The sequence below is a fragment of the Phalacrocorax aristotelis genome, chromosome 14 (genome assembly GCF_949628215.1).
Source record: "Phalacrocorax aristotelis chromosome 14, bGulAri2.1, whole genome shotgun sequence".
Taxonomy (NCBI): domain Eukaryota; kingdom Metazoa; phylum Chordata; class Aves; order Suliformes; family Phalacrocoracidae; genus Phalacrocorax; species Phalacrocorax aristotelis.
The window spans coordinates 2818210-2842411 of NC_134289.1; the positions used below are offsets into that span (position 1 = coordinate 2818210).

The window sequence follows — 24202 nt, forward strand, 5'->3', positions numbered from 1 at the left end:
TAAACGGTAACAAAATAGTTTTATTCTGCTTTATCAAAGGAACTGAACACTGTGCATGTAAACTTGAACATATGCATCGTGTTAACTTAAAGAAGGTGCAGATCCAGTGGCAGACCCCTTTAGTCACACAAGCACACAGACCTTTTGAACAGAGAGAAAAACCAGTTCAAACCCATGTTTCTGTTTGCACCCATGTTCCCACTCTGCAACATCCAGCTCAGAGAGAAGCAAAGCCCAGACTGGGCTGTTAAAGCCACGGTGATTCCCTCCTCTTGCACACCTACTCAGGCTTCTGAAGCGGTCGCTGGGGAAGCAGAGAGAGATGGAGGTGGCTTTTGCAGAAGGCACTGAGTATCATGCACACATTGCTGCAGGACTTGACACTGCAGGAGCAGCGCCAGGTGTCCCTCAGACCTCATGGGTAGGAAGTGGCTGACATACACCCAGAGCAGGATGATATTTAGCCAGAGTGGCAGCCCCTAACAGTAAATCCATGCATCCACCTGGATGGCTGCAGGGAGGCCCAGCAAGGCTCAAATCCAAAGGGAAGCCACCCTTCCTCTAGTGGTCTGGAAGGCTTTCCTGGCACTTGCATGGGGATCTGATCATTGCAGGATAGCTTCTAGTGGTTCCCCTTGTGCCCTGGCTTCCCATCATCTTCAGGCTGGCAGAACCTACCCTGTTCATCTGGCCTGATGCCCAGAGTTTGGTGCCAGCACTGGCTAGTGCCCAACCCCAGTAAGCACCAAATGGAGACAAGTCTATATCTCCTCCATGATTGCTTCTGTTGTAAAAAGCCTGCCTTCATCTCAAAATTCAACCAAAGCAGCTGCTGCAAGCCAGCAAACACTGAGGAGATGGAAGGTTGGTGAGATATGATCCCACTGGCTCCTCAAAGCCCTTCCCACAGGAGAAAAGGGACCTTGCAAGTCAAACAGTAGTTCCAGGAGACATTCCGAATACCACAGCTACAAAACATGCTGACATCCACTCTCCACCCTGGTACCCTACCACTATGGAGGGCACTGCAGCGTCTAATGCGGCTAACACTGTGCCTGCTGCTCCTCTCCTGCCAGCGGCCATGGGTTTCAGCTCTGCCTTCTGGCCGATCTACCTTCCAGCATGACATGCAGACATCTGTCCTGCTCTTCTGAAGACCACTCTTTGCCAGGAAGGCACCGTTTGCCCAAGCCTTCAGTAGGTGAAGACATGAGTCCACCTATGCAAAAGCTTGGCTTAGTGCTCCCCAGGCTGAGATCTGCAAGGCACGTGCCTGAGCTGCAACCCCTGAGCACCAGCTCTGTACAGCGAAAACTGGAGAAACCTCTCTGCCTGGCAACAGCAGTACCCTTCCTCTCATCCTCATAGCACAAGGAGGCATGCTCACCCATGACACCCCTGGAAGCCAGGATTGGTGCTCAGCACCCTCAGCTGGCCTCTCTGGGGCAGGGCCCTGGTCCCTGGCTCATGCCATGGCTGGGTTTGAAGAGGAGCTGGTATCCTGAGCCAGAGCACCAACTGGGCCTTGGGAGTTTGCAGACAGATGGAGGAAAGAAACACCACCTGAAACTGCTGCAAAGTCCCTCAGTTGTGTATTACCCAAGCTGGCCAGCAGAAGCAGCAGGATATGCAGGGTCAATGCATCCCTGCTCTGCCCCAGAGATGGTAGAGAGGCAGCCAGGGCAGGAGCCAAGATAGCAAAAGGCACTGTGTTACCAAACTTTCTTGAGGAGACAGTGCCATCCTCTGAGTCAAGCCACACAGGACAGGAAAGCAGCACTGGAAAACCTGAAGCCCACACAACTCATTTGGGGAAGTCATTAACAGAGGTGAAGTTCAGGCCATGTGTTTCAGGTTGGATGTTCCACCAAGGCAAAAGCTAAGCACGTTCCTCTCCTTGCCACAAGGCTGCAGATGGTGCCAGGGACAGAAGATCTCAATGCCAGCAACAACTGGCTGAGTGCCCAGAGGGTACTACCAACCAGCCCATCCAGTGGACCATGCCAGGGCCAAGTGCTGCAGCTGGCTGCACCCCAGGGCACAGGAGAGCAGTATGAACATACAGATATCCCAGCCTGGTGGAGCAGAGGCAGTCTCTGAACATGAGGTGGGTTCAGAGGCAGGCAATGCTGCAGTGCCATCAGCTGGGGAACAGCATTCCAGCTCAAGCTCTTGTGAGTTGCTTCCCCAGCCACTGTCTTCTGGGATCATTGTAGAACACAATGTAGAACACAGGTCCTAGAAACGAGCATGTCCTCAAAGGCAAAGGGGAGGACAGAGGAAAAGGGAAAGCAGATTGTACCAGATTTCCCCCCTGAGCACATCTCTTTCTCTCACCCTGCAGTGGCACACAGGGAGCAGGGGTTGGATATATTAGAAAGCACACCAGGAGAAGAGATCACCCTGCCAGCACCCCTCGTGAATAAAAAGCCCTGAAACACAGCAAAGCCTGGCCAGTGATGAGAGGACCAGTGACAGACTCCCCACTGTAGCTGTTCAATGACACACTTCTTGGAGCACTGGATTTTGCACTGGGAAGCAGTGATGCCTCACCTATTTTTTGGCTGAGGTGTCAAACATCTGATATGCTGCAAGCGGGGTCCCTTCGCTCTTCTCTTCCCCTTCACTTTGCCAGCAGGGCAGAGCAGTGGAAATTCAGCTCCCTTTCCCTGGTGAAAAGACCTACAGGGAGGCTGGGGTCTGAGCAAAGATTTCCCTGCTCTGTTCCCAACCAGCTGCTTGGAGGTGCTCCAGGCACTCTGAAATCTGGTTTAGGGTGCAAGGTAAGACCCAGCCACCCAGCTGAAGCATATGACAGGCAGCCAGCATGAGGATCTTGCTTGGAGAGGGGGAGTTACAGAAGGCTGTTAGAGCTTGCTTACTCCAAGCCATTATCTAGTGCCACTGCCTACAGTAAAGAGGATTATGGCTATACAGATCCTATTCAAATTCCACACCAAACTACTCCTCGCCAGGCCACACCCTGAGCAGGAACACACAGCCTCCACTGGCCAAGGAGAGCCCACTCCACTGGAGTCCTTGAGGAGAGAGTGCTGGTAGAAACCTGCACTGGAGTCCACAAAGTAAAGCTTCATTGGCAGGATGAGGGAAACCATTTTGCTCCGCCTCAGCAAGGAGCACCAGTGTGCAGCAACATAGTACTCAAAGGCACGTCTCCTACCTCCAGAGTAATGCTTACTAAATAATTGCACCTACTGCAGGCGGCTTTCCTGGTCTCTGTCTTTTAATATTCCAGTATAGGTATGTTAGTACAGGATTATCCCTCATTCGGAAGCACCAATTTAATAGGGGAAGAAACGGAAGAGGCAGAGCACTTGCCATGTGTTGCTAGAAGAAAAATCAACCCAACTGCCACCTATAGGTGTCCACAAGATGTCCACACATGCGCTGCATCCGACCCACCAGGACAGGGCAACATCCCCATTCACAGCCAGGCTAGCTGTTGAGCTATACCAGGTATCTTTCTACCTCTGTCACCCAGTGCTTTCCTTTGCTCTGAGGTGGCTTTCTCCAGAGGTCTTTGGGGCCTCCTGTGAAGGAAGGCTGGTTTCTTGGGCAGTCCTCAGATTGGCTTGCTGGAAGGCACAGGAATCCAGAAACATGCTGGGGATGCGGTCGCCAAAATACAGCTTGCTGTTTGCAGCTATCGCTTGGTATTTCATTAGTTCCAAATACTCAGGGGTAAGTTTCAGCTACAAAAAGATAAACCAGAGACTGTAAGAGACAACCTTCTGAGGCCCCCATCATTAGATTTCATCTTGGGCAGCTGCTTCCTGGGATGTGGGCTGTTAAATCAAGTGTTTTTCCAGTGCTGCCCACCTGAACCTAATCTCCTGTGCAGAGGAAGAGTAAGCAAGTCCTCTTCTGACTAGCTTTCAAGTGCTCACCTTGTTGGAATCAGCCAGCTTCTGAGCACTGTAGTACTCTGCATCAGCTTTTGCCTTCTCTCTTGCTAGGAACGCAGCGTCTAACCCAGCAACAGAGGACAGACAGGAAAAGATGCATTAGCAAGTGAAGAGCCCCATCACATTGAGCACCTGAGCCTTTGTCCCATGGGTACCAGCTGACCCAGGTGTGTCCCTGACATAGCCTGGCCCTGTACCTGCACTGCTGGCTTCTTGGAGAGGTACCTGCAAAGTGGAGGAACGACTCCAGCACACAACCTTGCACTACTGCACCCTTTACTATTTTTGCAGGATGGCAATGCTATCAGCTGAATTCTGAGATTCCTCTACATGCCACCACCCTCAGCTGCAATAGGACCCCAGCAGCATGCTAGCACCATGGTTACCTTCAATCTCAGAAATTCGCTTCTCTGTTTCCTTCTCCATAATCTTCTGTTGATAGTGAATCCTGGCCACCTGAGCAGCCTTCTCTGCCTCTGCAATCACAAAAGGCTCAACTTAGACGTTTGCTTCTCAGGGCTTGAGCACCCTGACCCAAGCGCCTGGCGGCAGAATCTGCCATGCAAGTAGTTTGCTCTTTGCTGCATCCCCTTCTGCTTGGACCCTGCAGTGCCAGGTTGTACCCCAAGCAATACAGTTACAGAAAGATAACACAGTTATGATTATTTCTAGACTTGCGTTGGCGGACATCCCTCTCACAAGTGGGATTCCTCCTGGCACAGGGACATTTAGCTTCAAGCCCAAGCAGTTTTTCTGGCAGAACTTACCTCTTGGCCTGCTGTAGCAGGAGCCCCTGTAGGGCAGAGGTGTTTGCTGGTCTGCTGAGGGAGGCAGGATGTAGATACAGCAGCACAAACATTTATATTTTCTAAATGATTGTTGGTACAGGCTGGCTGTACTTCCTTCAGGGAGCTGTCAGCAATGCATGACAACGTCCTACCCCAGCTTACTGGGGGACATAGGAATGGAAATTCAGTCTGGCCCCCGTCTGCTAGTACTCCCAAACTGGTGACATACCAATGAGTGCTTTCTTCCGGTCTGTCTCTGCCTCCTTCTCTACTACCTTCTGCTTCTGGGCTGCAATTAGCAGCTTGGTCTTCTCAGCCTCCCTGCAGGGTGAGAAACATTATCACAGGGAAATGGAGTGGAGGAGCAGCTCTGCAAACCAGGGCACAACCATGAGGATTAGCTCTGCCTTCAGCTGTATGAGCACATGTGCAGCCAGCAGGCCAAAGGAAAAGATTATTCCCCCTCTCTGGCACATCTGGATGTGAGGCCACATCTGGATGCTATATACAGTTTGAAGCAATCAGGATGTGGACTGAGTGCAGTGCAAGGCTACTGCAATTCTGTGAGTTTTCTGGAGGGGAGCTTATGGGTGAGACATAAGACCCCGAGCCATGAATTCAGTTTAAAGTCTTCTGCAGGTTCTCTATAGAGCATCAGTGACCTCTCTACACATAGGAGTAGGAACATTGATCAACAGAGCCTTGATGTGGACCCTGTATATGCTAAAAAACATCTTTGTGAAGCGCTGAAAGGCTTCAAAGTGGAAGAGCTATACAAACGAAGAAACAGAATGCACAAGTGCACCTAGCCAAACACACACTGACTAGAGCCCACCTCTCACCTGAGCACCAGGTAAGACCTTTCTAATAGCATTATAACTATGCTGGACCCTCAAAATCAATGCATACAATTTTATGCACAGCTACTCACATTAGCTCAAAATTTCTCCGGATTGCTTCTGGGATTTTGGGTTTTGTAACACGCACAGCCTATGAATAAAGAGAAGCGAGTGTATATTAAATTAAACATTTTGATGCGAGCAGCATAACTTAGAAATGTCTTTGCAAAAACAGCTGTACTGCTCTGGACACCTCCACATTGATCCAAGACTACACATAATGGTTTTCAATCCTCTTGTACAACACAGCCGAGCACAGCCACTCTCACAGAGGTGCCTTACATTTGTATTTCCTGTCTTTGCACCTTTTATGGCACCCTAAGTGATCAAGTAAGGCCTGTGGAATAGAATCCCAAAGAAGGCTACCACCTTTGTTAGGAGCAGCTTAGTTCACCCCAAAGACTCTTCAAACATCACCATATAACGCTTCCCAAAGTACTGCTCAAGAAAGGGGCTCACAAACACAATGAAATTAAATTGCAGGAGCGAAACTTGCAAAACAAAGGCAGGGCTAAGAGCTCAAGAATGGGTTTTCCAGAAGAAAAGTTTGCAAAAGCGACACCACAATGACAGACAGTGGTGAAGATGGGAGAGCAGTAGGGCCTGGGTGGCAGCTGGGAACTGCTGCTGTTTGCAACTGTGGATCATCAAGAGCGATCTGCATGGTGACGCTGACACCACAACTCGGTACATGCCAGAGGTAGCCACTAAGCTGCTCTGCAGAAAATTCTCTGAAATATGAGGGAAACACTTCCAGAGGCAGGACCAGGAGCTGCTGCCCAGCTGGCATGTTGTGTGGCTCATTACTGAGCTTTGGGAGATGTAGATTGACAGTCCACGGCTGTACAATTGCTTCACAACCCTCCTGCTCCACCTCCACTGTAGATCTAGTGCTGAACCTGCCGCTCCTCTCTGGTGTCAGTAAGTCTGCAAAGAACTGAGGGCCTTCCACAGAGGGGAATGGGATACAGACACAACCAGGCAAGTCTTCATCTACAAATTGTGAAAAGGGAATTGCGTCCATGCGACAGGCACCCTGGTCCTGGCAAACACACCCTGCCTGGGGAGAAGGAGCCAGCCTGTCATCAAAACAGGACACTTGGGAATCACAGAATGGTTTGGGTTGCAAGGCACCTTCCAAGATCATCCAGTTCAACACACTCCTGCCATGGGCAGGGACATCTTCCACTAGAATAGGAAGCTCAAAGCCTTATCCAACCTGACCTTGAACACTTCCAGTGATGGGGCATTCACAACTTCTCCAGGGAATCTGTTCCAGTGTCTCACCACCCATTTCTTCCTTATATCCAATCTAAACCTACCCTATTTCAGTTTAAAACCATTGCCCATTGTCTTGTCACTACAGGCCTTAGTAAAAAGCCCTCTTCGTACATTGGAAGTCATTGGTTTCCCTGGAACCTTCTCTTCTCCAGGCTGAACAACTCCAACTCTGCTGCTTCTCTGAACAAGCAAAGAAAGCAGGTTTATGGGACATCAGACAAGAATATCCTTCAGTGAAAGGATTTTTCTAAGCTCCTACAAGTCCCTAGAAAGGTAACACATGCAGAAAGCTCACCTCACCAGCCACTGCTGGGTATGCTAGGGGATATTCTTTCTACCTCCATAATACCCCCTGCACCAAAACAAAGATCAGTTTCAAGAAGCATAGCTTTTCCAACATAGGCAAAGATTCTTCTGTAATCAGGAAAGCTGCCAGGTCTTTGAGCCATTGGCTTGAAAAAGCAGCAGATAGTGGAGATTTTCAGTCTACTTAACAGTGAAATCTTCTTAAATCTACTAGATGGAAACACTACTGTGCACTGTCAATATTGTTAATAATCAAATGTTAAGGCATTGGGAGATACTGGGACTAATTGGCTGAGCAACAGCTTTGCAAAGAAAAGCATGAAGGAATCAAAAGACAAGCTGACTATATGACAGCATCTTTCTCCTGTGGCCTTGAAGTCCAGCCACATCTTGAACTGCACCGGCAAAAGCTCAGCAACAGATTGAAGGCAATGTTTATACTGGGCTCCCACACTGGAATAAGGGATACCAACAAACGGGAATAGACTGACGGTATGGCTGACAGTACAGTACTTTTGTTGAGCCTCCTCCTTAAATATGGGTGTGACATTTGCCTATTTCCAATTAGGGACCTCCCTTAACCACTGCCATCTTTCAAAGATAAGAGAATGGCTTCACGATGGAGTAGACCAAAAACTCAGCACCCTGGGATGCATACCACCTGGTTCCACAGACTTGTGTGTCCATCTGCTCAGTTGTCCCCTGCTGTGGGTTGTGATTCACCCCTGCAGACTCTGCTGCTACAGTAAGGAATGAGAAAGTAAAAGGTGTCGAGTACTTCACCTTTTCCACATCCTTGAACACTATGTCCCCTGCTCCACTGCTTCCTCACCCTTTCTTTTCCTGTGGTTACACCTCAGAAGCCCTCTGCATTGCTCTACACAGCCATCACTAAGTCCAAGCCTAGCTGAGCTTTGGTTTCCCTCTGTCCCCTGCCCTCTCATGAATAACTAGCTTTATTCATGCCAGCTCACCAATGCCTACTCCACCTTCCGTGAGCTTCCTTTCTGCTTTTCGGCTTAGTCAGGAGCTCCTTGTTCATCCATGCCAGCCTCCTGTCTCACCTGATTGACTTTCCACGGTTTGGGGTGTCCTTGGCAATGACGTGGGGCCCCCTGGCCTCCTTTGCTGACCATGGCAGCCTCCCACAGGACCCTGCCAAGCACATCTCACACAAACTGAGTTTTGTTCTCCTTAAGCCCACGCCCATAATTCTCCTGGTCCACCTCGCGCCTCTGAGGATGCTGAACTCACCACCTTACAGCTGCTACAGCTCACACTGCTACCAGACTTCACTCCTCTAATAGTTCTTCCTTGTTTCTTAAAGGTCCAGCAAAGCATCTCTCCCACTCAGCTTTGCTCACCACTGCCAAAACCTGTGTTCAACACTCTTCAGAAACATCCAGCATTGCTTGCACCCAGCCCTACTGCCCTTCCAGAAGACACTGAGGTGGTCACAGACCACCATAAGCACTAGGGCCTGTGATCATGAGGCTTCCTCTGGTCTTCTACAAGCAGCTTTACCTACTTCATCTTAGTAACTGGGTGGTCTGCAGCAGACAGACCATGTGGTCCTCCATGTTGGTCTGATTCTTACCTGTATTGGCTCTTATCTCAGCTGTTCTTCATCCATCCCAAAGCAAAGCTCCACATGATTTGAGCCAGTCTTTTGCAGGCAACAACCCTGCTGCCTCACCTTCTTAGCCTGTCCTGCTTAGAGACCCTGCACCCACCCACAGCAGCACTGCACTCACACAAGCTATCTCACCAGGCCCTGGAACTGCCAATGTGCATGGGTTTCTGGTTTCTCATATTAGTTTCCCAGGATGTGTGTGTTTCTGTCTAGACAAGCCCCAGTGTGTGCTGTTTTCACAGGGAAAGTGCAGGAGCCTTCCCTATGACACTGTCCCTGACACTTCTTACCATCCACTGGCCTCCACTTCTCTTCAGGCTGTGGCCACCATTTCAGTTAGGAAAGAATGTTTTGCATCAGGCAACTTGGAGGACTTGTGAAAGTTTCATATACAGTAGTTTTAAATAAACCTAGAAATAAATGCTGTTAATTCCCTCTAACAATCTTTTCAATAAGTTGTTTTCTATGTCACTTCTTTCAAAAATGCTTTGTCAGTGATCTCTTAAGTACTTGGGTGCAAACATGCTCTTCAACAGGAAAGCATTATGCCCAAATACAGAATTATTTCCCTTAGAGCTCACAAAACAATTAAATTCTAGGTACAGTTAAATTAATCTGGGTTACACAGCTGCATGTGAGAGTTTAAAGAAAGCTCAGCTCTTCACCAAAGAAGCAGGGTTAATTCCTGACAAGAGACACAGTGACATGGCAGAGTTGTATGCTGAGGCACACTTTTACTGAAGACAAGGCTGCAGCTCTCTTTTGAAAGGGAACAACAAGAACATGAAGGCAGGACTACACTGTCTAAGTACTGGAGATTAACCTCTTTCCTCACTAGTTATGGGATCTCTTCAAACTGCTGGTCTGGTGAGCTCGGTCTGGGCTGATACAGGCAGGACATCCTTCAACTTCTGACCAACAGTGAAGATCGGGCACGCCAATTTGAGATGGGATAGTGTACACTGAAGATCTGATTTAGCTCTGTAGTTAACATCACCCAGCAAAGAGCTGTGAGCTTTGCTTACGCCCTTCCACAGCCTAAGATCAAAAAGAGCCTTCACATTATGATGATAGTTTTGATTGATGATGAACTTTTGCCGGAAATCTCTCTGTGAGGTATAGTGCAAGTTAACTTGCGTATATGGAAAAGCTGTGCGATCTCAACATCTTTGTGATAAAAAACTGCCTGTGGTTCACCCATATCAAAACAGAGCAAGCCTAAGTACAAACGAACTGCAAAGTGGAACATTACTTATCACAGCCTTTCACGTGCTGTCACTGAGAGGCTTTCCCTCCCTCCCTCCACCCAGCCAGCCAGCCTAGCTAAATGTGGCAACAAGAACGCCAAAACATATTTGGGGCGCGAAAGCAAGCTTCTGGGGCGCCAAAGCAAGCTTCTGGCCAACAGAACCTGGTCCTGATGGGTGACTTCAACCACCTAGACATCTGCTGGAAGAACAATATGGCAGCTTGCGTGTCATCCACCAAGTTCCTGGAATGCACAGAGGACTGTTTCCTGATACAAATGTTAGATGTGCCAACCAGGAAGGAGGCGCTGCTGGACTTGCTATTCACAAACCAAAAAAGCCTGCTTTGTAATATCTCGGTTAACGATAGCCTTGGCTGCAGTGACCACAATATTGTGGAGTTCGGGATCCTGCTGAGTGTGCTGAAGGTCAGCTCTAAGACAAGGGTTCTGGATTTTAGAAGAGCAAACTTCAGTTCTCTCAGGGCTCAGCTGGGAGGGATTCCATGGGAAGCTTCCATGGGAGACAAAGGAGCTAGTGAGTGCTGAGAGTTCTTCAAGAACTCTCTATTGGAAGCGCAAAGCCAATTCATCCCCTACAAAGGAAAGAGAAGCAAGCGGAGCAAGAGGCCCCCTTGGCTCAACCGTGACCTCCTGGGTCTACTCAAATCCAAAAGGGAAGCATACCAGAGATGGAGAAGTGGAGGATTATCCGTCGAGAGCTACAAGGGCATTCCCAGAGTGTGCAGATACACTTAGAAAAGCAAAAGCCCAGCTTGAATTGAAACTGGCCATAGTTGTCAAAAATAACAAGAAGGGTTTCTTCAGACATGTCAACCACAAGCAGAAACAGAAGGAAAACATAGGCCGACTGTTAAACGGAAACGGAGAGTCAGTCACCAATGATGCTGAAAAGGCAGAGGTTCTCAACACTTTCTTCACCTCGGTCTTTACCAGCACTGTCAGGTCCCAGGCTTTGGGAATAAAATTTGCCAATTGAACCAAACACCGACCCACCCTCAGTGAAGGAAGAGTTAGTATATGAATTACTACAGGAGCTTGACCTCCACAAATCAATGGGCCCTGACGCCATCCACCTGAGGGTGTTGAGAGAGCTGGCTGATGTCATCGCAAGGCCCCTCTCCATAACCTTCGAGAAGTCATGGAGAACAGGGGATGTCCCAGAGGACTGAAGGAAGGCCAACGTTACCCCTATCTACAAGAAGGGCTTGTGGGAGGATCCAGGTAACTATAGACCCATCAGCCTTACTTCAATCCCTGGGAAAGTTATGGAACGAATCCTCCTGGGGCCATCACAAGTCAAATGAAGCACGTGATTGGGAAAGGCCAACATGGCTTCACTAAAGGCAGATCGTGCTTGACAAACCTGGTGGCCTTCTATGACAAAGTGACTTGCCTCGTTGACATGGGGAGGGCAGTGGACATTGTCTACCTGGACTTCTCCAAGGCCTTTGATACGGTCCCCCACAGTCTCCTCCTGGAGAAATTAATGCGTTATAGCCTAGACAAGTGGTCTGTGCAGTGGGCGGGGAACTGGCTGACAGGCCGCACCCAAAGGGTGGTGGTAAATAGCTCCTTTTCCAAGTGGTGACCTGTCACACGTGGAGTCCCCCAGGGACCAATATTGGGCCCAATGTTATTCAACATCTTTATAAGTGATCTGGACAACGGCATCAAGCGTAGCCTGATGAAGTTTGCAGATGACACCAAGTTGAGTGGGGAAGCAGACACTCCGGAAGGAAGGGCTGCTCTGCAGGGAGATCTGGATAGGCTGGAGGAGTGGGCCAGCAAGAACCTTACAAAGTTCAACAAGGACAAGTGTAACGTCACGCACCTGGGAAAACATAATCCGGGAGTGCAGCACAGACTGGGATCCACCTGGCTGCAGAGCAGCTCTCTGGAAAGGGACCTGGGGGTCCTGGTGGGCAGGAAGCTCAACATGAGCGAACAGTGGCTGCTGCAGCCAAGAAGGCCAACAGGATGCTGGGTTGCATCAAAAAGGGCATCGCCAGCAGAGAGAAAGAAGTCGTCATCCCGCTCTACTCAGCGCTTGTCAGGCCACACCTGGAGTGCTGTGTACAGTTCTGGTCCCCTCTGTACAAAAAGGATGTGGGCAGGCTGGAAAGGGTCCAGAGAAGGGCCACAAGGATGATCAGAGGACTGGGAAGCTGCCATACCAGGATAGGCTGGGAGAGCTGGGTTTGTTCAGCCTTGAGAAAAGGAGGCTCAGAGGGGATCTCATCACCACGTGCCAGTACTTAAGCGGCAGCTACAAAGAAGATGGAGACTCCCTTTTTACACGGAGTCCCATGGAGAGGACAAGGGGGAATGGACACAAGTTGCTCTTGGGGAGATTCCGATTGGACATTGGAGGAAAATCTTTCACACTGAGGACAGTCACCATTGGAATAAACTCCCCAGGGAAGTGGTTGACTTGGCCACATTGGACACCTTCAAGAGTCGCCTGGACAGGGTGCTGGGCCATCTTGTCTAGACTGTGCTCTTCCTAGAAACTTTGGACTGATGATCCCTGAGGTCCCTTCCAACCTGTGATTTGGTCTCTCTCTTCCCTATAGTGGAAATCTCCAGAGATTTCCACCTTAGCCCTTGTGAGCCCAAGGTATATTTTTCCCAGTTGGTTGCCTTGAACTTCAACATGCCAAAAAGGCAGTATGTCCCATAGCCCAGCTAAGATTAAATATGATTTTCTTAACATTAAGTGTAAGCAGAAAATCATTTAAGATAAAAACTTTTCCTATCTCTGGTATGCAAGCAGAAAAGATAAAGATCTCTTTTCTTTTGCAATTACCTGTTGAACTGCATGGCACACCGGAGTGCCCAGCTCCACCAGGGTGCCAAAGGCAATTTAAAGGAAAACATTTTCTTGCTCTTTGCAAAATTAAGTCCAACACCTGCAGGTCTGTGGCCTAAAAGGTCCTTTTCTCTATCCTGCAGGTCTTCCCCTAACATAAAATTAGCTTTTAAAAGTGGTCACTGTCATATGGACAGTCTTCAACTGACAAACCTCAACTCAACTATTTCACATTATGTGGTAAACCAAAGGAAACCTCATCAATATACTGAAAGATGAGCAAATTGGAGGTGGAAAAAATAATCTTTGTTAGGGAATGAACCTACCTGGATAGTGAGACCTGGTGCCATGACATTGAGGTCGTTCTGCAGGGCCAACTTCAGATTCTCATCTATCTGATCTGCATTTGGAGGACAAGAGAGAGACCACTTAGCTTATCATAACTTCTCCTACAGCTAGTGTGGCAGAGAGTCAGTTGGCCTTGAAGAGCAGGTATCTCTATGGTGTAAGATAAAAATGCTTTTTGAGATAATGCAGTGCATTGTTCCCCTTCCTGTAACCCCTGGGAAATGTTCCTGAGGGGAGAGTCACAAAATAGTGTCTCTAGAAAGGTTCAGCTATTAATGAACTCAGGGTACCTGAGCTGAGGGCAAATGGCTTTCAGCATCTCAGCAAGAAAAAGCGCCCAGAGCCTGCAGTAGACGTCTCTCTGTTCCTAGCCAGAGCCACACCAGCCCTGCTGCCAGCAACAAGCACTGCCTTAAATCTCTAGGGACCTGCAGGATCCAGTACTTGCTCTTAAAAAAAAAAAAAAAAAAAAAGAGAAATGCATTTGGTCAATTCCAAGCTTCAGGAAGGTCATTCCACAGAAATGGCCAGTTATCAAGGGATTAAGCTGCATGTACTCAGGAAACTCCTCTCTGACTACGGATATTTGGCAAGTCTGCGTATGGCATTCAAAGATTGACAGTCTCAATCTTAAAACTCTGACAACCTTTTATCTTCCGTAAACCCATTTCCCCCTGCTCTGCCAGTCAAGAAGGAATGTAATATGGTTATGCCTATGTACTCAGAAGCAGAACATTACATTTGCTAACACCTGAACCACTGCTACTCTCTTGTGAAAAAACTAGAGCATTGCAATGAACTGAGAGCATATCCCTCCCAGCTCTCACTTGCTAAAAGCTGCTAGAAGGAAGCTTTTAAAGTAAAAAAGCCAATTCAGCAACAAGCAGGGCCTAAAAGTAGGAGACAAGACAAAACCATCATCATAGTCGAGGCAATGGGCATGACTGCACATAAAAGAGCAGAGTGGCTTCTTTGCACACCCAGAATTCAGTCCTAAGTAGAAAAGGAACAAAATCAAATTCCCACGTACAGATGTGGAAAGACAGAAATCTGGATCATTAAAGAGTAAAGTTACACAGGAAGTGACGTATGGATATATAAAGTGCTGGATTCTAGACTGCAACTCCAGCAGAGTTGCAAACAGAGACTGTTTGCTCACAGGAGCCTGCTGCAACATATTCCACAGCAGAACAGGGAGATTACACAGCCCTTGGTGGGTGCATCCAGCTGCCATCCACTTACCGAATAGCTCAATGTATACTTCCTGCAGGGTATGGGCACTGCAGAACTGATTCAACTCATGATGAATTTTATTGAAGATCAAGGTCTTATCATAGTCTGCAGTGTAGTTTCTCACAATATCGTACACTGGGGAAGTAAGAGAATTATCACAGGTCACCACTGACGTACTGCTTTCTGCGATGCCACAACTGCCAAACAACAGCTCAGGTATAAGGAAAGTAGTGCAGCATTGGGACAGGTAGGTAGGGGACTTCCATCCCTGGGATTTTTCAGGACTTGGCTGGACAAAGCCACAGCTGCCCTGCCCAGCTGTTAGTGAGAAGCCTGCTGTGATTGGGAGGGAGGTCAGAGAAGAAACCTGCAGAGGTCCCCTCCACCAGTGCTGCCGGCATTATATGACTTCAAAGAGCAAATATACTGCATGGTCCTGTCTTACAATCTGAATAAACAAATGAAACAGTCCTGTCCAAGACCTGGACGCATAGGAACAGATACTACCCTGAAGTGAAAACAGGTATCATTCCCACATTTATAAAATAAATTCACCCTTTAATGCCTCAGTAGTGCTAGTGTTTTGCATTAAACTATGCTGCTGGAAAAAAAAGGCTGTGTGGGTCTTTGGTTCAGCAGCTGGTGAGGCAAGGAGGTAAGAGGCTCTTAGACAGGCTGGCAAGCACCTGGGGGCTTTGTCCCATGTATTTAGTTTCACAGGTGGTCTCCCCCTCAGCAGCAAGAAATAGGACTGCTTGAGCACCTATCGCATTTCTAAACATACAGGGGAGAAGCAATCCCAGAATTTACTTTCATCTTTGCAAATCTGTGGCTCTTTGAAAAGCTTGCAGAGACATGCATGGAACTAAGTGCTATGATATTGGGAACCATAAGGATAACAAGACACAGAAAATGGAAGTCTTGCAAACCAAGATAGAGCAGCTACAGGAGGAGTGAAGACAGTCTCAGTGTTGCTTGTTGAAACATGATGGGAAATACCTGCATACGGTGCCAATTTATTCACAACTTCTATTCGGTCAATGTAGATCATAACACCGCCACTATAAGTGGAAAAAAGAATACATGAATTATTACTGCAACTGTTAACAGTGATCCATATTTAAAGCAAAGTCATTTTTTCCCCCCTCTTTTACTAAATTCTACTAAACTTACCCAGAACAATCCTGACTTCTTAAGCATTTTGCAATTAGATGGCAGCAAACCCCAGCTTTGTATGGACTGGTCCCTCTCTCTGCATAAATCAAAAGCGTGCTCCAGCAAGTCTGGAAAGCACTTTCACTTCACTTTGTTATATCCTACTTATCCAGCAAAAGGAAAGTTTTTGAATAGGAATGTAGCTGCAACTATCAGAAAGAGGGAGTCCAGAACAACGAAGGGAAGGCAACAAGGACAGAAGACAACACCTACAAGCAGCAGACCAGACAAGCTGCAGATGCACCTCAGCTCTTCTAGGCAGCAAATATATTTTAAGTAGAAAACCCCTTAGTTTAAGTTCATGCATTTATACTAACTCTAGCAGGAACCTGACAAGGCCCCTGTTAGAAAGGAAGAAAAGCACATAACATACGTTAATTTACAATCCCTGCATCAGTGTCATGTTGCAAACAGCTCTCCAGTACCACCGCAACCGTGCACACATGCCTAGGCACGTGCACTGTCAAGAATCTCCAGACACCTCACTGGAAGAGGCCTGCAGACAGTCCTCTCTCCAAGGGATCACGTGCAGAGAAAAGAGGGAATCAGAGGGCGGGCTTAATCCCAGCCTCTGCTCTTACTGACATGGCTTTCAGCAGGTCATGCCCACCCCTGGGTACCTGCAGCACCAAGGAAAAGCACAAACTCTACACAAACTCTCGAGAGCATGTTCTTAAAGCACTCTTGTGCTTTTGTCCTCAGGACAAAGGGAAATCACAAACAAGAAGCTTTAGCAGAGACTGTTTAAAAGACAGCTGATCCCCAGATGCAGACCTCACACATTTCCAAACTTAGTCTCTGTGGTGTTTTAACTCAAACATATCCCCCATGACAAACTCCATTTCTTATTTTGCAGATCTTAATCTCTGGCAGTTGAAAGCTAAGTCTGCAGAAAAATCACCTGAACTTGCCCGTATCTGTGCTCTTTTAGAAAAGGTCTCCCAGGTACAGCTTGCATTCTCTTTGAAAACCTGCCTGCATCATCATGGACTTAACTCGCCTACTGGAAGGGACAAGCCAGCAGAAAAGGTATTTGTGGCTAAAGGGAGACTTACTTCACAGTGAGATACTACTATATTAAGAGTATTAATCTCTTTTTCACTCAAGATTTCTCTTTAGGCCATGGTCGTTCTTGCTGGCTCTCTCTCAAGGGCTGTTATTATTATTTTTAACTAAGATAGGCTTATGGACCCGTTATAGGTATGTCAGGCTCCACAAGCAGCTATAATGGCAAGGTATATGTGTTTTTCTCCATCTCATCTGTTCTGCACTCTGTCGCACTGCATCCAATTATCATTGCAAATGACCTCCAAGAGCATTCCTCATGATCTTCTGAGCCTGTTTTCATCCTCCTGATTTGTTCCAGTCTCCTTATTACACCTCCACCAGGACAGGGAAACCCAGCTACCATCTTAGGGTATCTGCTAGGTATCTTGGTAAGGAACCAAAGCAGAGCATGTGGGCTCCTTCCACTGCACATCCTTGTGTTGGGGTCCTTTTGGCATTTCAATTTTATGGGGATGTTAGAAGGAAAAAGAGAGCATCTGAGAGTCTGCCTCCTACGGACAACTCATCCACAGCCCCTCATCACCTCACATACAAGAAAGGCTGGTGCCTCAGACCAGAGAGGTCTGGCCTGCTGCCTATCTGGCTCAACCAGTGCTACTCACAGCAACACTGCCAAGCCTCTCAACCAGCATGAGTCAACAGTGTGGGGCACAACTGAACTATATCAGTCCTGTTTGTCAGGCAATGGCTTCAAACACTCAGAGCCCAAATACGCTGGCCACCTATTTCCCCACTGAGGGCGTAAAGTTAAATCAAGCCTACAAAGCACTTACACCGCGTTTTCCATCCGCCCAGCCAGCTACTGGAGCCACCATCATTTCACATCGTGTGGTGGCAACAGCCCTCTGGACCTCGCTGCTGTAAACTAAGGAGCCAAACTGTACTGTAACACTCTGATCTTAAACTGAGCATCTCAAACAAGACCTCCTCTCAAACAGCCTGGTCCAGAAGATGCTAGTAAACTCCAGAAGACTGGGCACACCAAATTGAGATGGGATAGTGTACACTGAAGATCTGATTTAGCTCTGTAGTTAACATCTCCCAGCAAAGAGCTGTGAGCTTTGCTTACGCCCTTCCACAGCCTGAGATCAAAAACGGCCTTCACATTATGATGATAATTTTAATTGAGGATCCTTTTGTAGGAAATCTCTCTGCAAAGTATAGTGCAAGTTAACTTGAATATTTGGAAAAGCTGTATCATCATCTCAGCTTCTTTGTGATAAAAAACTGCTAGTTAACTGCAGGAGATACTGTCCTGGGAAGTTTTGGGACAATTGCCCTAGCAGAGCATCATGCACTAATATGGGGTGATTCACACCCCTGTTGACCTGGAAATGTACAAATCCTCTCATCATCATCAACAGCTGCTTTACTTGCCCTTTGGCACCTATGGCTTAAACAGTGGCTCAGCACTCTTTCCATTTGGACAAGCCACTACCACTCTCAAAACACCCTTGTTTGCCAAAGCCTGCTTCTTGCCCAATGCAAGGCAGGGTGACTCCCTGGGGAGATTTCCAGTGCTTGCAACTCTGCACTGCAGTTTCCGCAGCCTTTCTAACACCAGCAACTTCAGCCTCTGTAAGGGCTGCTCACACTCCATGGCCTTCACTGCAGAGCTGCTCATGAGGCTAGTCAGGCAGAGCAGTTGAGCAGGCTTTTTGATCAGGGAGAGAGGAACAAGAAGAAATTGAAAGGAGGTCTGAAAGGAGAATCAACACAGAGTCTGTGCACCTGGGAGAAGTTAAACATAATTAGGCAGCAATAGTGCCTAACTTTCCAGGACAAGGTGAAAGTCTACAGGGGGACTAACACACACTAGCAGGCATTCCAGTAGACCATAGAAAGCTTCATACATTTCAGGATTTTAGCTTACGCCAGGCCAGGAGAAGACAAGGGAAAAAATTGAAGGTTGTTGCTGTAAAAAAAGTGAAGGTTTTATGTTATTGATAGAGCTGACTACAAACAAGACCAGACCAGGTTAGGCAATCAGATCACGTAAAAACTGGGCTTAAAGGTCAGATCTGGTCTGTCTATAGATGCAGTGATTAATGCAATACATCTACTTGCAATATTCATGACATTTTTCCACGTGACTGGCTAACAAGCAGGGATCTGTCCCAGAACAGCATTCCTCCAGTGCTCCATTTGCATTCCCTGCCAACTATCTGCAGCACAAGCACCAGTTGACACTCACATCATTGCAAATAAACACCCAATGCTTGAGCAATGTTACTGCTTAGCATCCCAGCTATTTACTGTTTCTTGGCTTTGTAAAAACCTGTAAAATATTCAGCATGATTCTTTCCAGTTAAGTTTACAAGAAAAATGCTACTTATCTAATTATCTCATGCAACATTTTCACAATACCATTTTCAACACATTTATTGTATTCCATAATTAATATACTTGTGAGTATATTAATTCTCAATTCTTCAAGTCAGTCCTTTGGAATACTTTGCTCTTCTACAACTAGTTTATTGAACTGATTCTCTATCAGTTTTTGGAGATCAGCAGACCTGCCACGAGGAAACTGTTGAGCTTGCCAAGGAACCGTGCATACATTTTCTTGCTGGGGAAAGCCAAAAATCTCAGACACCAGAGGCAATTCACAGCTTAGGGCAGATACATATCCTACCTGTTGTAATGAAATGGTTTTGCCTCTGGAGTGGCAGCTGTTTTATAAAAACAGTCATCTGGTGCCAAAGTATTTTAAAATCTGTACTTAATGTATTCTCTTACTGCTGCGAAGTATAAATGAGACAGGTAAGGCAGAAATTTGGGATGGGACACCCACATCAGAAGTTTCTTAATGTAGATGAGGATACAGGGAACAAGAATATGAATATGGTAGAAGAGAAACCCAGCCTTTAAAATCTGATGGTTTAATATACAGCTACAGAAACTTAAACTGTTTAGGATCTTGTTTGTAATGAACTTTGAAACAGGATAGTGAAATTTCAGATTTGATCCATTTGTTGTTTATAAGCTGATATTTTATTATGAAAATGGTGGATTCAAAGCTTTGACATGGAGCAGCTGCAGACTTGGATTCCAAATGCAGCAAATTTAAAGGCTCCTGCAATAACACCTTGAAATGACCTGGGACCTTTGGTCTGAAGTGCATTCAATTATTAACTAAGAACTGCTTCACCAGCTGTTTGGAGTTTTAAAGCATGATTATTACCTGTAACTTCACAATCACCTGTATGGCACAACTGAATCCTGCAATGCTAAAATGTAACAGGAACTTAATGAGCTAACTATACAGAATTAAACAGAGTGTTTAGCTCCTAAATCACAGGTGCACAGAATGGTCAAAGCTGGCAGGGACCTCTGGAGGTCATCTTGTCCAACCTCCCTGCTCAAGGAGTCAGTGTTTGAAGGCTCAGATCAGAAGGCAGAGTTTGACCCTGCCTGGGTCAAAGCAGCACAGTTTAATTTTGACTGCGTTAGCATGTCTAACATGGTTAAGCTTCAGTGGAAAGCTTTTTTTGGTTTGTTGAGAAGGCTTACAGGACAGCAGGACATCCCTGACCTAGAGATGTGATGTTCTTTTACAACATCCAGCAGGTGAAGTTTTACTCCTGTTTATGCTACTTAGGAGCTAAAAGTCGCCATTAAACACACTGCTAAAACTCTGCTCTGATAACTTGTTTTTAACTGTGCCATTTAAAAGATATTGGTATAGAACATAATGAGTCTCTCATTCCTCCTTCCTGCAATTACTTTTTGCTTGACCTAAAGACTCTTCACCTGCCCGCAAAGCCCTGGCTACAGCACTGAACACGAGCATTATTTACTGACGCTCCAGAAAGAGGTTTGAGATCTAAAACTAAAGCCAGCTAGGGCTCATGAGAACTTTATTTTAATATTTAAGCCCAAGTGATGTCTGATGAGTTTCTATATGAATAATTCCAAGAACTTGTTTCAATAAGGGCTAAACCAGATGAAAATGAACTCTGCCTTGTTGAAGTTACCACTACTGTTCAACTTCTAATTTCAAAGTGGTCATTACGCATCATTATTCAAGTTTTTTTTTTTTTTTTTTTTAAACAGAAATACTGTTGAGTACCCTAAAGCTAAAAAAAACAAGGAAGAACACCAGTTCTGCTTTTATCCTGAAGAAACAGATTCGGTCATCATTTCAACTTGTGAACGGAACAACACAACAGGATCTGCAACCCAGCTCAGCCAGCCCTCTCTTTCTTTTACTGCTCTGCTGGTTGAAACTATACAAATCTGTGCTAACAAAAGCATCAGCTTAATTATGAAACAGGCAGGTGTCACCCATGCATAGGGTTCTTTATTCTTTCTCATTCTCTCTTCGCATCAAGTGAAATGTTAATTCTAAAAACACCCAAACGATCCCAGTAGACTAATTTTCTTGAGCTGTTTTTGAAGTGAACCATCTCCCATCAGGAGGATTCCCATCCACCATTTACTATTGCCCACTGCTGGGGTCAACACTTGTCTTAGCCGCAAGATTCAGACTAGAAATACTGCAAAGTAGAGAGCGGACCAAAGCACAAGCAATGGGCTGCCAGAGTAATCAAGGGAAAATATAGCTATAAATGCAAATACCCTCTGAACATCAATTCCAGTGAGAGCAAGAGCACTCCCTCCTGTACCTCCTGCTCTATTATTTCCAAGTATGATGTATGTGTGTACTTTTGGGACTAATTTTAGGGTACATGCCTTTACTTTTCAGTCTCTGTGTCACAGCACTGTAAATGACTAGCTGCAAACTACACAATAGAGTACATCTACTTATCACCAGAAGAAACACAAAGGAAAAACATACCTTGTCCCACAAGGCACGTTTTTCACTTCATCAGTCTGCAATGTGGTCTGGAAAAAAAAAACAACAAACCAAAACCAAACAAGCAGCGCTCACAAAACCTCTCTATTCTTCAGGAAGATCATGCTATACCTAGACTCTCACAATCATTACACAGGAATGTGGAGTCAAAAATGTGTCCTCTGCCTCCCCCATGACTTCTGCAGGTGCGAGCAGAAGTCAGACTTCTTTTCACCTTGCCTTTTATGAGACAGAAAGGCAGCTGTGCTCATTTCCCTCCCCTCAGCCCCTGCAGCACTAAGGCATTCAGCTCTCCCAGGGAACACCTGGGGCCAAAAACACAGACTGTCCTCCCAGAGCAAGACATCTCCTGTCCCAAGCAAGACACACACATTTTGTGGAGATTCCACTAAAAGGACATGTCCCAGTGCACAGCTGGGTCTGACACCTACGGCAGAAGGAACCAAGGGCTTCATTACCATGCCCCTCTGCAAACACCAGTTGCCCAGGTCACCCCTGTCCAGCAATATCCCTGCTGACATCTGTTCCCACTCACTCTTCCAAGATAAGAAGATACTAACCTGCACAGATTTGAACGTGGTAATGAACGGGAGCATGATGTGGTAGCCTGGTCCACTTGGATTAGTCAACAATGCACCACCCCTATAGACGAAGAGAAAAACGGGGAAAAGGCTCAAGCAACTGGAAAATAGTGAGTGCTGGCTTTGAGAGCGAGCAAGCACATTCAAACTTCCAAGGGTCACAGCTGTGGTAGTGCAAATTATGTTACTCACCTGCCATCAAATTTGCCACCAATTCCCCTACAAAAGGGCTGACTGCATATGATACTTGCCTGCTGCAACTCGACAATCATTTGCTTCGGTCCTGAGAGCAATAAACTTCTAGAGAAGGCAGATATTGCTGAACTCTTCCATCATTGCAACACGTTACAGAGAACTTCAAGAATACAGATTTTCCTCTCTAAATATTTCACTGGTAACCATGGAAAAATCCAGCAGTTGATGCAATACCACCAGTTTGGATTTCCACAAGACATTCACCACGGTCCCTTACCCAAAGCACAAAGAAAACCCGCAGTCTCTTGGGGGGACTGGCAGGTGGTTAAAAAACAGGAGACAGAGGAATGCTCCAAGCAATCGATCCTCATGGTGCCGTAAGGTCTCCTGCAGCATCCCACAAGGGTCAGTGCTGTTCAAAACACTCGTAATTAAAGGAAAGAGTAGCACAAAGGAAACTGGCTCATGGCAGTGAGTGCAAAGAGTAGAAAAGCCAGGACAGAAATACAGGAGGTATAGCAAAAAAAAAAAAACAAACAAAAAACAGAAAGGCTAGTACTGAATTTCCCTGTTCCTTTATTCAAAGTTAAAGCAAAAGCTAGTCAAGAGGCGGCATTTAGTGACTGCGAGCTCTCACTATTATGGGCTGACAATGAGTTGCTCTACAGGCAGCTATGAGCCCCAGGTGAAACTCAAGCCCAGAGCCAGGGAAAAGACCCATTTCAAAGCAACAATGAAGTGGGTATTCTGGCTAGCCGACAGTCTTGGGACAGAGGCGACAGCCCTTGATGTAAGAGGGAGAGATCAACAGATGTGAAAAGACTGGATGGACCAAAAACTTTGCTCCTCTAAGCTTTGAAATCCAAACTGCAACCCAGAAAAGGGGAGGAAGAAGAGGGAGGAAAAGTAGCTGAGGATTCAGGAAGACCAAAACTTGTAAGAGTTTGTACAGAGCCAGGCTATCCAAGCCCACATTGTTTCTGGTAACAAGAGAGCAGAAACAACATTAGCTGCCCATCTCAGGGCAAAACCTGGAGGGAAATGCAGGAGAGAGCAACCACCTCCCGAGGTGATCGGAGGACAGGGACGAATCCCAGCTGAGAGAGAGAGAAGTTTAGGGAAGGCTACAGAAGCCATCAAGGTGCCAGCAGGAAACAGTACCTGTAGTACACAGCCAGGTGCCCCTCCTCGACCTTGTGGATGGAGGAATAGAGGAATAAGACGAGGAGTCCCGTGGCAGCTGCAACTACGACTCCAGCCTGGGCCATGGTCAACTTCACATCGCCTGGGGGCAGAGGCCGGCGCCACCCGCAGCAGCAACCACCTGGGCGCCGCTTGTCCGCACCCCACACCACGGTCTTCGCTCTCTCCGCTCTCAGACGGCGTCTCTGTCCCTTTCCCAACAACAAACCTTCCTCAGCTGTTGGAGCACAGAGCCAGGGGACATCCCCAGCTGAGGGCAACTGCGGAATGCCCTCGGACACTCAGCGGGCCTCGCTCCTCAGCGGCCGCCGCTGCCGCCCCCTCCTCAGGCGACGCGCGGCAACCCTCGGCTGATGGGAGGCCTCGGGCACACGCGGCACATCGGGGCCCGCAGACAGCTTCCCCGGCTGGCCTGTTGCCGGCTCCCGGTACACGCCCCTCCCGCCGCTCTGCGGGCTGGGGAGGCCCCGCACCGCCAGGCCCGAAGGCCCCGGGCCCCGCCACCCCCGTACCTGCCTCTGCCACCGCCCACGTGCGTCCGAAGCCCCGCTCCCGCCCCTCCGCGCACGCGCACCGCCCCACAACGACCGGGCGCCTACTGATGGCGTCACGGCGCGAGAAGGCCGCC

General features: G+C 47.3%; 1 protein-coding gene across 6 annotated transcripts; it reads right to left on the reverse strand.

The window, feature by feature from the left end:
* Positions 1 to 24138, reverse strand: ERLIN1 (ER lipid raft associated 1). Of its 6 annotated transcripts, none has more exons than XM_075109541.1 (12): positions 24091 to 24137; positions 23533 to 23765; positions 22156 to 22237; positions 21578 to 21624; positions 15493 to 15554; positions 14503 to 14628; positions 13239 to 13312; positions 5646 to 5704; positions 4944 to 5035; positions 4313 to 4402; positions 3909 to 3988; positions 1 to 3713 (listed from the first exon to the last, which is right to left on the reverse strand). In XM_075109541.1, exons 2-12 carry the CDS (start codon positions 23637 to 23639, stop codon positions 3495 to 3497), a joined length of 1038 nt encoding a protein of 345 aa, XP_074965642.1. In that variant the 5' UTR covers positions 23640 to 23765; positions 24091 to 24137; the 3' UTR covers positions 1 to 3494. The 6 variants fall into 6 exon arrangements, with proteins under 6 accessions (XP_074965642.1, XP_074965644.1, XP_074965643.1 ...); XM_075109543.1 differs by having other exon boundaries at positions 24087 to 24134; XM_075109542.1 differs by lacking the exon at positions 14503 to 14628 and having other exon boundaries at positions 24091 to 24138.
* Positions 24139 to 24202: the final 64 nt, after the last annotated feature.